This window comes from Mytilus trossulus, chromosome 14 (assembly GCF_036588685.1).
Source record: "Mytilus trossulus isolate FHL-02 chromosome 14, PNRI_Mtr1.1.1.hap1, whole genome shotgun sequence".
In the NCBI taxonomy this organism is placed as follows: Eukaryota; Metazoa; Mollusca; class Bivalvia; order Mytilida; family Mytilidae; genus Mytilus; species Mytilus trossulus.
In genome coordinates, this window is record NC_086386.1 from 52,270,065 (window position 1) to 52,284,505 (window position 14,441).

At 31.8% G+C, this 14,441-nt stretch overlaps 2 protein-coding genes across 2 annotated transcripts; both read left to right on the plus strand.

Moving 5' to 3' along the window:
- The first annotated feature begins 1,407 nt into the window (after positions 1-1,407).
- LOC134697869 (ankyrin-1-like) lies at positions 1,408-7,686 on the plus strand. Its single transcript, XM_063560157.1, has 2 exons — positions 1,408-1,603; positions 5,036-7,686. Exons 1-2 carry the CDS (start codon positions 1,408-1,410, stop codon positions 7,684-7,686), a joined length of 2,847 nt encoding a protein of 948 aa, XP_063416227.1.
- A 5,986-nt stretch (positions 7,687-13,672) lies between these two features.
- LOC134697870 (uncharacterized) lies at positions 13,673-14,233 on the plus strand. Its single transcript, XM_063560158.1, has one exon. The coding sequence runs from the start codon at positions 13,673-13,675 to the stop codon at positions 14,231-14,233; it is 561 nt and encodes a 186-aa protein (XP_063416228.1).
- Positions 14,234-14,441: the final 208 nt, after the last annotated feature.

The following is a 14,441-nucleotide window of genomic DNA, read 5'->3' on the forward strand; positions in this document are numbered from 1 at the left end:
TATGGGAATTTCCCAATTAGACTAAAACAACACTCTACAGGTAAAAACAGAAATATAGTTCAATACCCACTTGCATAATACAAATATAAGGTCCTTTTGCAGACATTTGACACAAATTTTACAGCTGGTCATCACGAATGATTTATTAACCGATTAGGAACACACATACTCATAGTAGTAACGAAAAACAGCTCAGAACTTATACAGTTCCTTTTTATGATGTGTGTGTCCTTCTACTTATTCAATCTTAATAATAAAATTATTGTTCTATTTCCTGCTTGACTGTAGCTTAACATACCTATCAGTATGATTAAAACGTCAATGACATGTAGATGTCATAACACTAAATTTAAACTATAGTCTTTGCTATACATCTGCTGTATATGTCTGAGGCAAATATGTTTTTTGTTGTTGTAATTTTGGCAATTCAGTGCTTTTCAACTTGATATTAAAACCTAACATTCCCCTTGTTTATATTTGATGCTTGGTATTAGGCCAACAAAGCCCCTTTTTACTATTATACCGTACATATATAATACTCGTGATTTTTATGTTATATTAATATCAAATGAAGTAAAAGGGTCCGGTTAATTTTTTTTTAAATAGTTAATTCAATACGCCTGACGCGCGTTTCGTCTACATAAGACTCATCAGTGATGCTCATGTCAAAATAGTTATCACGCCAAACAATTACAAAGTTGAAGAGCATTTAAGATTGTTAGGAACTTGAGGAAGGACAAATTACCTCAATTATTTAAACTCAAAATTGTTCAAAATTATTGAATGTCGAAAAACCTGTTGGGATACTTGATATTTAAGCTAGTTATTTCCAATCAGAATAAAGTCTGATACATGTACATGTACGTATTCAAACTTCATGACATCAGACATCGCGTGACAAGGAAACTCATGACATTTTATCTTATGCCAGACATATCTTTCATGCACTGTTCTTTTCATGGTCATCAATAATTTATAAAAGTTCCTGTTGCACCCGTACAAATACATTAAATTAAATTGAGGGTTTACAATCTCAGATATTAAATTGTACTACGGGCCATTATTGTTTAATATGTAATTGCATATTATAGATTTTCTGATGCATGTTGCTGATAACAAATATCAAAAGTAATTTTTGAATGATTTGGTTTGGTGTGGTTGATTTTTTGTATTTACAATTACCCTCTCCTTAATCAAAGAAATGAATGCTACACCACACAATATGACTAATCGACCTCAGTAGAGAGAAATTGCCTGAATCGCTTAGCCCAAAAATGTTACACCCAAAAATAAAAGATGCATACATGCCAAAGTTCCGGTTTAAGAATCAATGCAATTAAAAAAGCCTCACATTTGCATGCTTCTCCTGGATATGTATAAAATGCAAGTGCACTCACCGTAACTGTTATGTTTTCAAATGCAGTGCAAAAACCACCGAAAGACATTGATGACAGAGTTAGCAATACATATTCCACAATTACAGTAGACGACAAACATGGTGCTGGAATTAAAAGCAACGTTATCGACGAAGCAACCCCGATACGGAATAACAAAAATGGCAAACACAAAAGTGATTTAGAGGAGGTTTCAACTTATGTTGAAGGTATGTATAACAGTATTGAATGTCATAACACTATTTAGTGATTAATAAGTAAATCGCACACTGGATATCAATTCTTTCCTGAAACATGAGTCCTGCACAAAGAACACACTGATAATGATGTAAAGACTCCAATGATAGCAATATCATAATTCATACATTTTCATCTTTGGATATCGTACCTTTACCATTTCTTTCAAACGTTCAGCTATTCATGTTTATGTTCATGTGGTTACTGAGAATTTAGGTTTGAGATTACGTTTGGTTTACATGAATCCAAACACTTTGATTGAAACTCCAATATTTTTGTATTTTATTTTATTGAGCTTGTTTTGATATCTTTACGACATCTTGAACTAATATGCATGTATTTTATATACAATACTATTTAATCTAATTAATTGATATCATTCTAACCACCGCATGGCTCTCTGACTGAAATACCTCCATATTCCTCTTATTTTAATCATACCCTTCGGCTGTCTGAAATGAAGTGTTATAAATAAAGGCAGCAGTAGTATACCGCTGTTCGAAACTTATAAATCGATAGAGAAAAATAAATCCGGGTTACAAACTCAAGTTAACAAAAATGCATAGGAAACATTAAATTCAAATATGATTGTATCGAAAGATAAATTCCCTTAATAATTGACTTTTTTACTGTTGTTTTCTTATAACCTTTACGTTAGCTGTTCGTCCAAACAATGATATATGTATGTATATGTGTTTGTCAAGTGCAATTGGTCTAATTTGGCAGTTCATCGTAACTGAATCTAATGTTATACTAGTACTCTACTACATTGTATCATGCATTTGTTGTATATATACATCACGGTACATGTTGCACAATAATAACTCATTCATTTATTCATTCATTTATCCATGACTTCCTTCATTCATTCATTCGTACGTTCATTCGTTCATTTGTTCGTTCGTTCGGTCATGCATTCATTCATTCATTCATGCATTCATTCATTCATTCATTCATTCATTCATTCATTCATTCATTCATTCATTCATGCATTCATTTATTTATTCATTCATTCATTCATTCATTCATTCATTTATTCATTCATTCATTCATTCATTCATTCATTCATTCATTCATTCATTCATTCATTCATGCATTCATTTATTCATTCATTCATCCATTCATTCATTGATCCATTCATTTGAAGACCTGAATCGCTTTCTGGTGAATAATGTCCTGATTTGCTGATATTTATTTTTGCATATTAAAATTACGAAGGGACAGCGAAATATGTTTTCTTTCATTAACTGTTATGTGTCATTCAGAAGTCGCTTTGGAATGACCACATCATTGTCATACAAGCCCCCAAAAAAACAATTTACTCTCGAAAACAACTTCGGTCAGACTAAAATGTTAGTCCAAATGAATTCATTTGCAAATTTAAGATTTGAGACATCTGGCTGCATTTTATTATCATTACATAAAGTGAGATAAAAATAAGATAAATATTGACATTACCGTATCGCTTAATATTTGTACGCATATCGACGATTTTTTCTGCAGCCGTGTACCAATTTACAATATTGAAATTTTAAAGTACTTAACATATCTAATCAACCTTAAAACTCAACCGATTGAAAAATCATTACTAAGTCAGAACATAAAAAGTGAGAAAAAGATAAAACGCTTAGGCAATTCCAGGATCTTCCAAATGAAAAAAAAAAACCTACTGCTTAAGGAAACTCCCAGGTATAAGTTTTTTCAGAAAAAAAAAAAACTTCATCCATTCATTCATTGATCCATTCATTTGAAGACCTGAATCGCTTTCTGGTGAATAATGTACTGATTTGCTGATATTTATTTTTGCATATTAAAATTACGAAGGGACAGCGAAATATGTTTTCTTTCATTAACTGTTATGTGTCATTCAGAAGTCGCTTTGGAATGACCACATAATTGTCATACAAGCCCCCAAAAAAACAATTTACTCTCGAAAACAACTTCGGTCAGACTAAAATGTTAGTCCAAATGAATTCATTTGCAAATTTAAGATTTGAGACATCTGGCTGCATTTTATTATCATTACATAAAGTGAGATAAAAATAAGATAAATATTGACATTACCGTATCGCTTAATATTTGTACGCATATCGACGATTTTTTCTGCAGCCGTGCACCAATTTACAATATTGAAATTTTAAAGTACTTAACATATCTAATCAACCTTAAAACTCAACCGATTGAAAAATCATTACTAAGTCAGAACATAAAAAGTGAGAAAAAGATAAAACGCTTAGGCAATTCCAGGATCTTCCAAATGAAAAAAAAACCCTACTGCTTAAGGAAACTCCCAGGTATAAGCTTTTTCAGAAAAAAAAATAAACATTTATTTTTCATTACATATTTTATTAATTACCTTGAATAGTTATTACTTTATCATATGGTAAAAAAATCATTCCAAAAAATCAATTTGTGTTCGCCCCAGGTGACTTTTAAAATGTAGATATCATTGAAAAAGCTCCAAATTATCTCCCTTTGGTTTTTGGCATTAAAATTGAAATCTCTTTTTTTAATCATCGGTGACCTATACTTTTTATTGTTGTTTTCGAATAAGCTGTACATATACTAAATAAATGTAAAATATAAGCGATTTCTGTTATTTAGTGTTTTTTTTTTTTATTTCGATATTACCGCTTTTTTTCCTATTAGTTTGACAGAAAAAACGGACATAAACAAAAATGTATGTTTCTTTCGAAGGCAGATTGTGAGCGTAACCGAACGGTGACCACATGTTTTTATTTCTTTTTTCTATTAAGTTTAAGATGAAAGTCATTTATTGAAAAGTATAGAAAAATCTTATTTCAAATAAAAAACAGTGTAAATATAAATTTCTTCTAATATGCATGCCTCGAAGGTCTTCCAGTGAGTCATCACTTTAGCTAAATGTAACCATTAGGAAAAGGACTTTTTTTTTAAACCGATTAATTGAAAATTACTAGATTATAATCCTGATACCTTTGATAACTATTTATAGCTTCTCCTTTAGGCAAAAGGCATTCAGAAGTAAAAATAGAATGTTCTGCATGTTGTGGTCAACATCCACTTTGGGTTGACTGACACGATATATGTGTATCAACTCATTAGAAACGTGTATTCGCAACTTTCAATCTTTTGATAACTAGATATATATTGCATTTTTTCCTTGTGTGTCCAATTTCCGATTGTGACATTTTGGCTGAGTGTCGATTTGCATGGCAAAAACATAATTACAAATTAATGCTTATTTTAAATAAGCAGTAGTTTTAAAGTGTACCAATTGACAAAATTTTTCTCTGTGTTTCATTTATTCATACAGAAGAATAGAACCCTTTCCATTATTCTACGAAAATATCGTTGGCATATGAGTATTCTTATTTGTTTTTAATATTAAAGCAAGTGCTTTTATTTTTACACTTTATCTACAGATTTTCAACAAGAAACACTGCAAGAATGGACCAACAAACTTCATAAATTTGTTATTACAAGAGCCACAAAAGAAATATATGATGCCACTTTGGAGGAAAATATAGTTGTCATAGCAGGACCAACTGGTATTGGAAAATCAGCTAATGCTTATCACGTTGCATTCAGATTGAAAAGTGAAGGTTGTTATTCGATAATACCAGCAAGACAACCAGGTGACATTATAAAGTATCATATACCAGAATCAAAACAAGTGTTTGTCATTGACAATTTTATCGGAGAGTATGGCGTGGATGAGACTAATATACTTTCATGGGAAAATCATGGACCAATATTGAAGAATATTTTTCGAAAAAGCAATGTAACAAAACTCATCCTTACAAGCAGAACATATATTTGGCAACCAGAAAACCAAAAATGCATCAGTATATTGTTACCTTACACATGCAATTTTTTGTCAGAAGAACTTTCACTATTATTGGAAGAGAGACGGGCTATTTGCAAATCTTATCTCAACACAACCGAGGAAGCAAGATTACACGATGACATGATTATGATGTATAATTTTTTTCCGTATTTGTGCTCCTTCTACTCAACTTCGAAACATTACAATGTAAACCACATATTTACAGCTCCTTCTCAGATTATAGAAGAAGAAATAAATAATTTTAAGGGAAAGTCAGAAGCTATCTATTTTGCATTGGCTGTTCTTGCCATCAAGCAGAAGATTCCTCTAAACTTCCTTTCCATAGACAATCATGAATCCAATGAATTATTACATGATATGTTTCATGAATCCGCTTTTTTGCAATATCCATCAAAAAAACGTCTGATGTCTTCTTTACGTAGTCTGTCGGGATCCTATGTAACAGAAAACATAGAGGAAGTTGTATTTGTTCATGAAACTATGAAAAATATCGTTCTGTTTTGCATTGCTAAAACATTTATGAAAACAGTAATTAAGTATTGTAAAACTGAAGTGCTTCTGGATCATATTCGTTTAGATTGTATAGACGCAGAACAAGATGTCCTCGCTATAAAGGTTCCAATAGAACATCAAGAAACATATTTTAGACGTCTTGTATTGGAGTTAAATAACGGCTTAATTTCTACCGTTTTTACCAACCAGCAAAACAAATGTGAAATTTTCAGATGCATGTTTCTTAAATACATACAAGAACATTTAGAAGATTTTCACATGAGTAATACACAAAAGGGGATTGCGATGCATGTTGTTTCATCGAATGGATATTGTGAATATGTTTCATTTTTCCTTCAAGACAAAAATATGGCAAAAATAAAAGACTCTGCTGGTAATACTCCGCTCCACACAGCATGTAAAAATGGACATTTAGAGGTTGTAACAAATCTGATTGAAAGTAATTCAGAGATTTACTTTGCAAATACGGAGGGTATAAACCCCTTATATTATGCATGTGAAAATAATCATTTAGAAATAGTAAAGTTGTTACTGACGACAAGATTAGAAAAAAGAGTAAAAATAAATGAAAAATATCTTACAAGGGAAAATAGAGGTGTACTGCACGTGGTTGCTGAGCAAGGGTTTACAGATCTTGCTTTGATTTTGCTGAAAATGGAAGCAGATGTAAATATTCGAGATGCTAGAGAACGTACGCCACTGCACTTAGCTAGTAAGACGGAACATTCATCAATGATACCAGCTTTACTCGAGTATAATGCAAATATTAATGCAATAGATGTTGGAGAGAGAACTCCCTTATATGTTGCATGCAGTGCGAATCAGAAAGATATTGTAAAAATGTTGATCGACAATAAAGCTGATATCAATTTAAAAACTAAGACTAACATGCGACCTCTGCATGCTGCATGTCAATACGGAAGTATCGAGATTGTAAAACTACTAATAGAAAATGGTGCTAAATTAGTGAAAAAAGGAAGCAAAAAATGCATTGCACCATTGCATCTAGCTTGTAAAAATGACAAGGAAGATATTGTTAAATATTTGATTATATGCGGGTCATTATCTAACCATAAAACCAGTGAAGACATAACTCCCTTACATGTAGCTTGCGCAAACGGCCATGATAAAGTCGTCCAATTATTACTCGATAATGCAGCTATTGTTAATGAAAAAGATAATAAGGGATGGACACCACTTTTTTATTGTTGTAAAAATGGCTTTAACACAACTGTTGAAATCCTTCTACATGGAAAAGCGAACCCAAATACGTGTGATAAAAGTAAAGTCACACCGCTAATGATTGCTTGTACTGGGAGTAAGACAGATGTTGTCAAATCTTTGTTGCATGCAAAGGCAAATGCAAATGATTGTGATAAAAACCATTGCACATCTCTTCAGTTAGCGTGCAAATTTGACAATGTGGAGGTTGTTGATTTATTATTAGAATTTGGGGCTGATATTAATTTGTCAGATAACAATTCCATCACCCCTCTGCATATAGCATGCATGAACAATTGTCCAAATGTGGTACTGAAATTGATGAATAATAAAGCGGATATCAATGCGCGGGATAAACACGGACAAACACCAATAGTAAAAGCACGAATCAACAAATATATTAACATTGAAGACATTATACTCCGTTATAAGTCATCTGCCGATATATGTGACACAGAAGGAATATCTCCTCTACCAATTGCTGATAATTAAAAGAACAAAAGTAGTTACACCTGCTATGACAATGCATATCAAACAGTATAGCTACTTCAAAATATGTTACACCATTTTGAATTTTAGAATCTAATATATTACGTTAACAGTTAGGATAATGTCAAAATTTAGAAAAGAGTTTCAGCAAATAACTAACATTTGATGTTTTATCAAGATTGACTGTTTCATGGTCACTTGTGTCATGTTTACCAACGAAAATACTACTTTTAGTTATATGAGGGGGACAAGGGGGTCCCAATAACAGCAAAACAGCAAATTGATTTGGCTTATAACAGATAACAAGGAATTAAAATGGACAAAAACAGATAACAGTAAATGAAATATTAAAATAAGTCAGGTCCTTGACAAATCCAGTATTTCTTATCACAGGTATAATCCTTTGTAATGAATTCCATTTTCTATGAACATGGTTTTTAGAATTATGTATCTAGATATGTATTTGTTATATTTATCATGAAACTTTGCTGAATTATTTATATCTATTGTTGTGAGCGCCCTTTCGATTTTTATCAATTTTCGATTTTATGTTATTCGGTTAGGGGTTTATTCATTAAAAAGATGGTATTTTCCAGTTTTCGGAAAATAACCCAAAAAATGAATTCAGCAGTTCTCATTTTTAATAAATATCTGATATGACATTAAGAAGTTATCGAATATTCCATAAAGACGACGGGTGTATCATGCCCTCATGGCGTAGCTGTTTATTTGTTATATAATATTTTTTTCAGCATTTAGTTTTGTGCAGTTATAGAAACTCACACTTTCTGGTAATTTAAATAGTGTGTAATAAAATGGAAATGAGGAATATGTCAGAGACAAAAATAATATGCATAGGCAGCTACGGTATCAAAGTAGGTCCAATTGACATAGTTCTTGTGTTTGTTGGTACTGACAAATGACCTGAAAGAGTTTGAATATATATATTCGCATTCTGACTTTTTTAAATGCCATGCATTTAATGAGGTGTGTGAGTATGAGGCAAAGTCGTTTATAGGGTAAAAAAAATAAAAGCACCAATTATGAGCACATGTGTCAAAAATGCAATTTATCCAGTACCTCGAACCAATTTTGACACTCCAAAAGTACTTTATTCCACTATTTTCAAATGCCTTATTTGAACTTTTTTTTTTACCAAGTCTACTAGTAAGTACAACACACAGTTTAGCAGTCAGGGGCATTACTTAAACAAGTAACTTTTAAAATTACCTATACAAGTAATGTTGAAAACGAGGCTATTTTAAATATTACTTATATAAGTATTTTGTCTAAACATTATTTTTATAGGTGTCCAATTATACAGATTTAACTAACTTTAACAAATTTTCACAGTCATCTGGTTATTTTTCCCATGAAATATAAAATATTATCCTTCTGAAACACTAATTGCCTTTCTGACGCATTTATCTTTCATATCGATGCTTCTGGGTCAAATATTGGTCTCTTGGGACTATTAAAATATCATTTTCCTTGAAAATCTTGAAGGTAGACAGATATGAATAAATAGAAACTTGTGATATAATTAGGACTTAAAGTTATTTATAATTTGTAACCCAAAACAATTACATAAGTTCCTTAAATAATTGTTATTACTGATTATTTCAAAGATGTATAAAATAACTTATTCAAGTAATATTTTTGTCGTTATTCTTAAAGTAACCCTTTACCTCTATACTCCTCTCAAATTTGATAAATTCTTAATTTTATGATATAAAATGATGTATACATTCATGAAAACTACATTAAGTCCATGCTTCTACTGAAATTATAAATAACTCTATTGAGTAATTTTATAGTTTTTAAAAACAAAAATTACCTATATAAGTAACTAAAAAAAATTAACTTTTTTAAGTGACGCCCCTGACTGTTAAGTAGGGGAAAATGTCTTGAAGACGAAATAAATCTTTGTTTGTTATGAGTTATGTGCAGCTTCGGAACCCAGTACATGGTGAGAACTTTCATTGTACAATGTTTTTGGATCTGTTTTGATAAGAGCTGAGTCTATGAAGCATATAATATAAGGTTACATGTAACTGGTTGTAAGGACCTAGTCCTTAAGTGAGATCTTTGTCAGATATTCCTGGCCATATGTGATCCTTTTTGTCGTATTAAAAATTGTTCTAATTTAATATGTTCGTACGGGAAACAAGGAACATTATCCTCATACAAAAAATAAGATGCTTCTACATAAATGTTAAAATAACCAATGGAATGTATTACAAAGATTAATCATCAGATATACTGGAATTGTCCTGGACCTCACTTCTGTTATGGGTATATGTTAATGGAATCCTGCTCCGAATACGTGACCGACATATAAGAAGTGGTAGATCCCAATGTCCAATGAATGATCTTTAATTTCTACCGCAAATTTGACTGTCAAAAAAATGCTAACATTCCAATTTTCAATAACAGTTTACAGCAAATACATTATCACAATAACAGATAACAAAAAAACTAAAAACCCAATAACAGCAATCAAAGAATAAGACAATAACAGCCAACAGCAAATATGTTTTCAGAGTAACAGATAACAAAGTATTAAAATGCCCTATAACAGCATAACAGCTAAATCCCTTGCCCCCCTCATATCATATTTTTTTTTTCTGAAAAAAAATTTGCAATATTACAAGACTTCTTTATTTTAGATATTTAGTAATGTAAACGATGTATTTTAACGGGATCATAGTCCGAGTTGCAAAATGTAATGAAATGCAGATTCCTATTTTTAATTTGTAGTGACTGCCTCCATGTTTAACGTATATACAGTTTTTACAATCATTTAAAAGGTATTAAAAAATAATCAAGACCTGTTTTTATAGTACAAATATTTCTATTTTGGTTCCTTTTCATATTCAGAGTACAATTTTTACTCATGATTTATTTATTGCCTGTGTGTGTAGGTTCAGACTGCTGTTTTGTATGACTTCACAGTGTTACCCAGAAGAAAGCTGTTCCAGGTTTTCAGTATACACGAAAGATCTTTTTTCGGGCGTATGTGTGTTCTAAAGGATATGATATGGTACATGTATGTGAGAGTGTGTGTATAAGTTTTCTGACTGTCTGAGCAGTTGTGTAAGTCTGTAAATAGGCGTCTTGTTAAATCAAAGCCAATGTGTATGTCATTTGTGTAAACGAAAAAAAAACGAGACCAAAACTGATCATTCAGGCACTCACTGACTTCACAATGACTTAAATCTCACTATTTGGGGCCGAGTTCACTTGACCCCCGTTTTTACCCCAAAATATAGCAGTTTAACAAAATTGTTAAAATAAAACTTTTAGTTATTTATTGGACAGTAGAATGCTTCTGCTACATAAATATGGACTGTTTTTGACAATACAATAAAATTTAATTAAATGAAAATTAAATTCATTTATTGAATTAACATATATACATGTATTGAGACTCGTCCTTTACTCTTATTATGCTAATTTGAGCATGTGACAGCCGAGTAGTAAAAGCCCGTGCAATTTAACGGTCTCTTTTACTTTGAAAACCGAACGGAGATGACGTTTAAAAATTAAGAGAAACATTTTACATACACTATCAAGATAAGTATTGTTTTAATAAGTTTATTTAAGAATTCATATTTTAAATCTTATTCGGATTTAATGATTTTATTTATGTTTTTTTTGTTGTAATATTTAATTAACTTATTACTTCCTCGAATTAAATATGAGTTGAGCCACGTGGCATGGACATTTTAAATGAATATTTTTTATTAGTATATGCATTGCCTATACATGTTTAATTTCACAGTTTATTCATCCTTGATGCAGAATGTTAAAGTACACCTGTTATAATGCGTAGAGACAGGAAGGTGCATGTTTACAGGATAAGTTGATCATAAATGATTTATATATTTTACTTATCACAATTCGTGATATACATGTACCGGTAAAAAAATAAAAAAATAAAAAATACATGTTTAGATAAGAGACAATCTAAGGAATTAATTTATTAAGCTCAAATGTCAGAGTTGATATATATGAATAAAATGAATACTGAAGTCGATGCATTGAAACTGTTACAAAAATAAATCAAATTAAAAGACATAATACTAGCTATGTGATGTTAGTAATTACTTCAATTTTTAACCTATTTTGTTTATACAAATGCCTAGAATTGGTCGACGAAGAAATGGGAATGGGCGCAACCACCAGAGAGACGACGCGGAAGGAGAAACCGTGCAGTTGCTGCACCAAGAACTCAAGATGTGGGGGCAATTGTTGGTGAAGTACAAGTACAAGCAGCTCTTCCTCTACAAATCCAGGCTCCTCCTTTGCCAATTGAAAGACAACCTGCCTTGCAAGGTCCTGTAGCACCAGCAATGAACGTACAAGCGACATTTCCGCAAGTTGAAATACCAGCTCCTGTGCCAATGCCTAATCAAAATGGTGAGATAAATAATGATTCTATGCTTATACCTAATCAGTCAGAATGTGATGTTTACGTATCCCAAAATTTGAAAGAAAAAATTTGGAATAGAGAATTTATAGATTTGTCATTACTTCTTTATAAAAATTGTATTAGCCAAGTTGACAGACCTCAAAATGTTATAAGTTATGATAATGCAGCTGGTTCACTTGTAATTACATCAAACAAAAACAGCAAAGTTAAATCTATTCAAAACATTGAGTCATGGACTGATGCATTTATAAAGTATATGAAAATATTTATTCAACGTTTTCCAAATTTAGCTAGTGAATTGCCCACTTATATGTCAATCATTAGAGGTACACAAGTGTCTTTTGAGAAGATTTACTGTTATGACCAGCAATTTAGATTAAGAATGGCAAATAATCCTACAAGATCTTGGTCTTCCATTGATGGCATTTTATGGTACACCGTCATAGCTAATGGGGAACCGGAGGGTAATACAATTCAACAGACAAGTGTAGGTAATCGACCATGCTATGATTATAATTTCAAGGGAGCTTGTAATCGTCAAAATTGTTTTTACACCCATTTATGTATGAAGAGCGGATTTGCCCACCCTTTCGCTGGCTGTCAACAAGTAAATAGCAACCACGCATATGCTCGTTCTCAAAATGCAGCCCGAGGCACATATCAAAATAGAGGTGCTAGAAATTTTGCACCTAGAAGTCAAACAAATTTTCAAAGAGGAGCGAATTTGAATCAAGGATTTAGACCTCGAGGAAGCAGATTCCCTGCCATTCGAATGGCCGCACCACATACATTTAACAATTAAATTTTATATTTTTCAGAATCTGACATTAATCCGTTGGACATATGGTGTCTTGGCTTTACTCCGATCAATATCACAGAATTAAATAAACTTCTTCTCAATTACCCAAATCAAAATGATGCAATGATATTATGCAAGGGATTTTCTGAAGGTTTTAGGTTGAATTATTTTGGACCCCGATGTAGGATTGAATCAAAAAATTTACATTCAGTCATCCAAAATCCTGAGGTGGCATGGGAAAAAGTCATGAGTGAAGTAAAAATGGTGGCATAGCTGGTCCATTTTTGACTAGACCTATATCTAATCTAAGGTGTTCGCCTATAGGTGTAATTAAAAAAAAACCGGGTGGATTTAGATTGATTACGCACTTATCTTTTTCGCCAAATTTGAGTGTAAACGAATTTATTGATGAAAAATTTACTACAGTAAAGTATTCGTCTTGGCAATGCTATTGATATGATTAACAGATTGAGTTCAAATGTTGAAATTGGAAAAAATGATATTAAATCCGCCTTCAGATTGTTAAAAATTTATCCGGGGGACTTTGATCTATGAGGGTTTAAACTTAATGAATATTATTTCATAGATAAATCATTGCCTATGGGGTATTCAGAATCAAATTGCTTATTCGAAAAATTTTCAACTTTTATTCAATGGGCTGTCATGACTGAGTCCTATTCAGATAATGTTGATCATTATTTGGATGATTTTTTATTTGCTGGTAAAAGCAAAACTGAGGATTGTAAAAAAAATTGATGAATAGTTTTGATAGAGTATGTTGTCGTCTTGGAGTCCCAATTGCTCATGAAAAAACAGAAGGCCCAACAACCAAACTTAGTTATATAGGTTTGCTTATAGACACAGAAACAATGCTTATACAAATTCCGGAGGACAATGTCTTGGAGTTAAAGTCAAAAATTAAATGGGTATTAGGTAGGAAAAAGATAACTTTAAGGGACCTACAATCTTTGTGTGGGTCATTAGCTTTTTGTGCAAAAGCTCTACCTGCAGGCAGAGCATTTAGCAGACGAATTTATTTGGCAAGTAGTCACGCAAAGAAACCACATCATTATGTCAGAATCACAGAAGGCATGTATCAAGACTTATTGGTATGTGAATTGTTTTTAGACAAATTTAACGGTATTAGTTACATGCTCGACATTGATTGGACTTCAAATTCAGTTTTACAACTATTTACTGACAGCGCTGGTGGTTCAACAAAAGGGTGTGGCTGCTATTTCCAAGGTAAATGGGCTTTTCTTAAATGGCCTGTAGAGTGTTCTGGTACTGAAGTTCTCAGGGATATATCATGTTAAGAAATGATACATATTGCACTATCTGTTTACTTATGGGGTAATCTTTTTCAAAAAAAGAAAATTTTATTTAATTCGGATAATAATGCCGTGGTTGAAATTTTAAATGAGAAGACGTCAAAATCTATACGAATTATGAACCTTGTTAGACACATAGTATATTGGTCATTAGTAGGCAATTTTCACATTAAGGCACATTTCATTCCTGGTT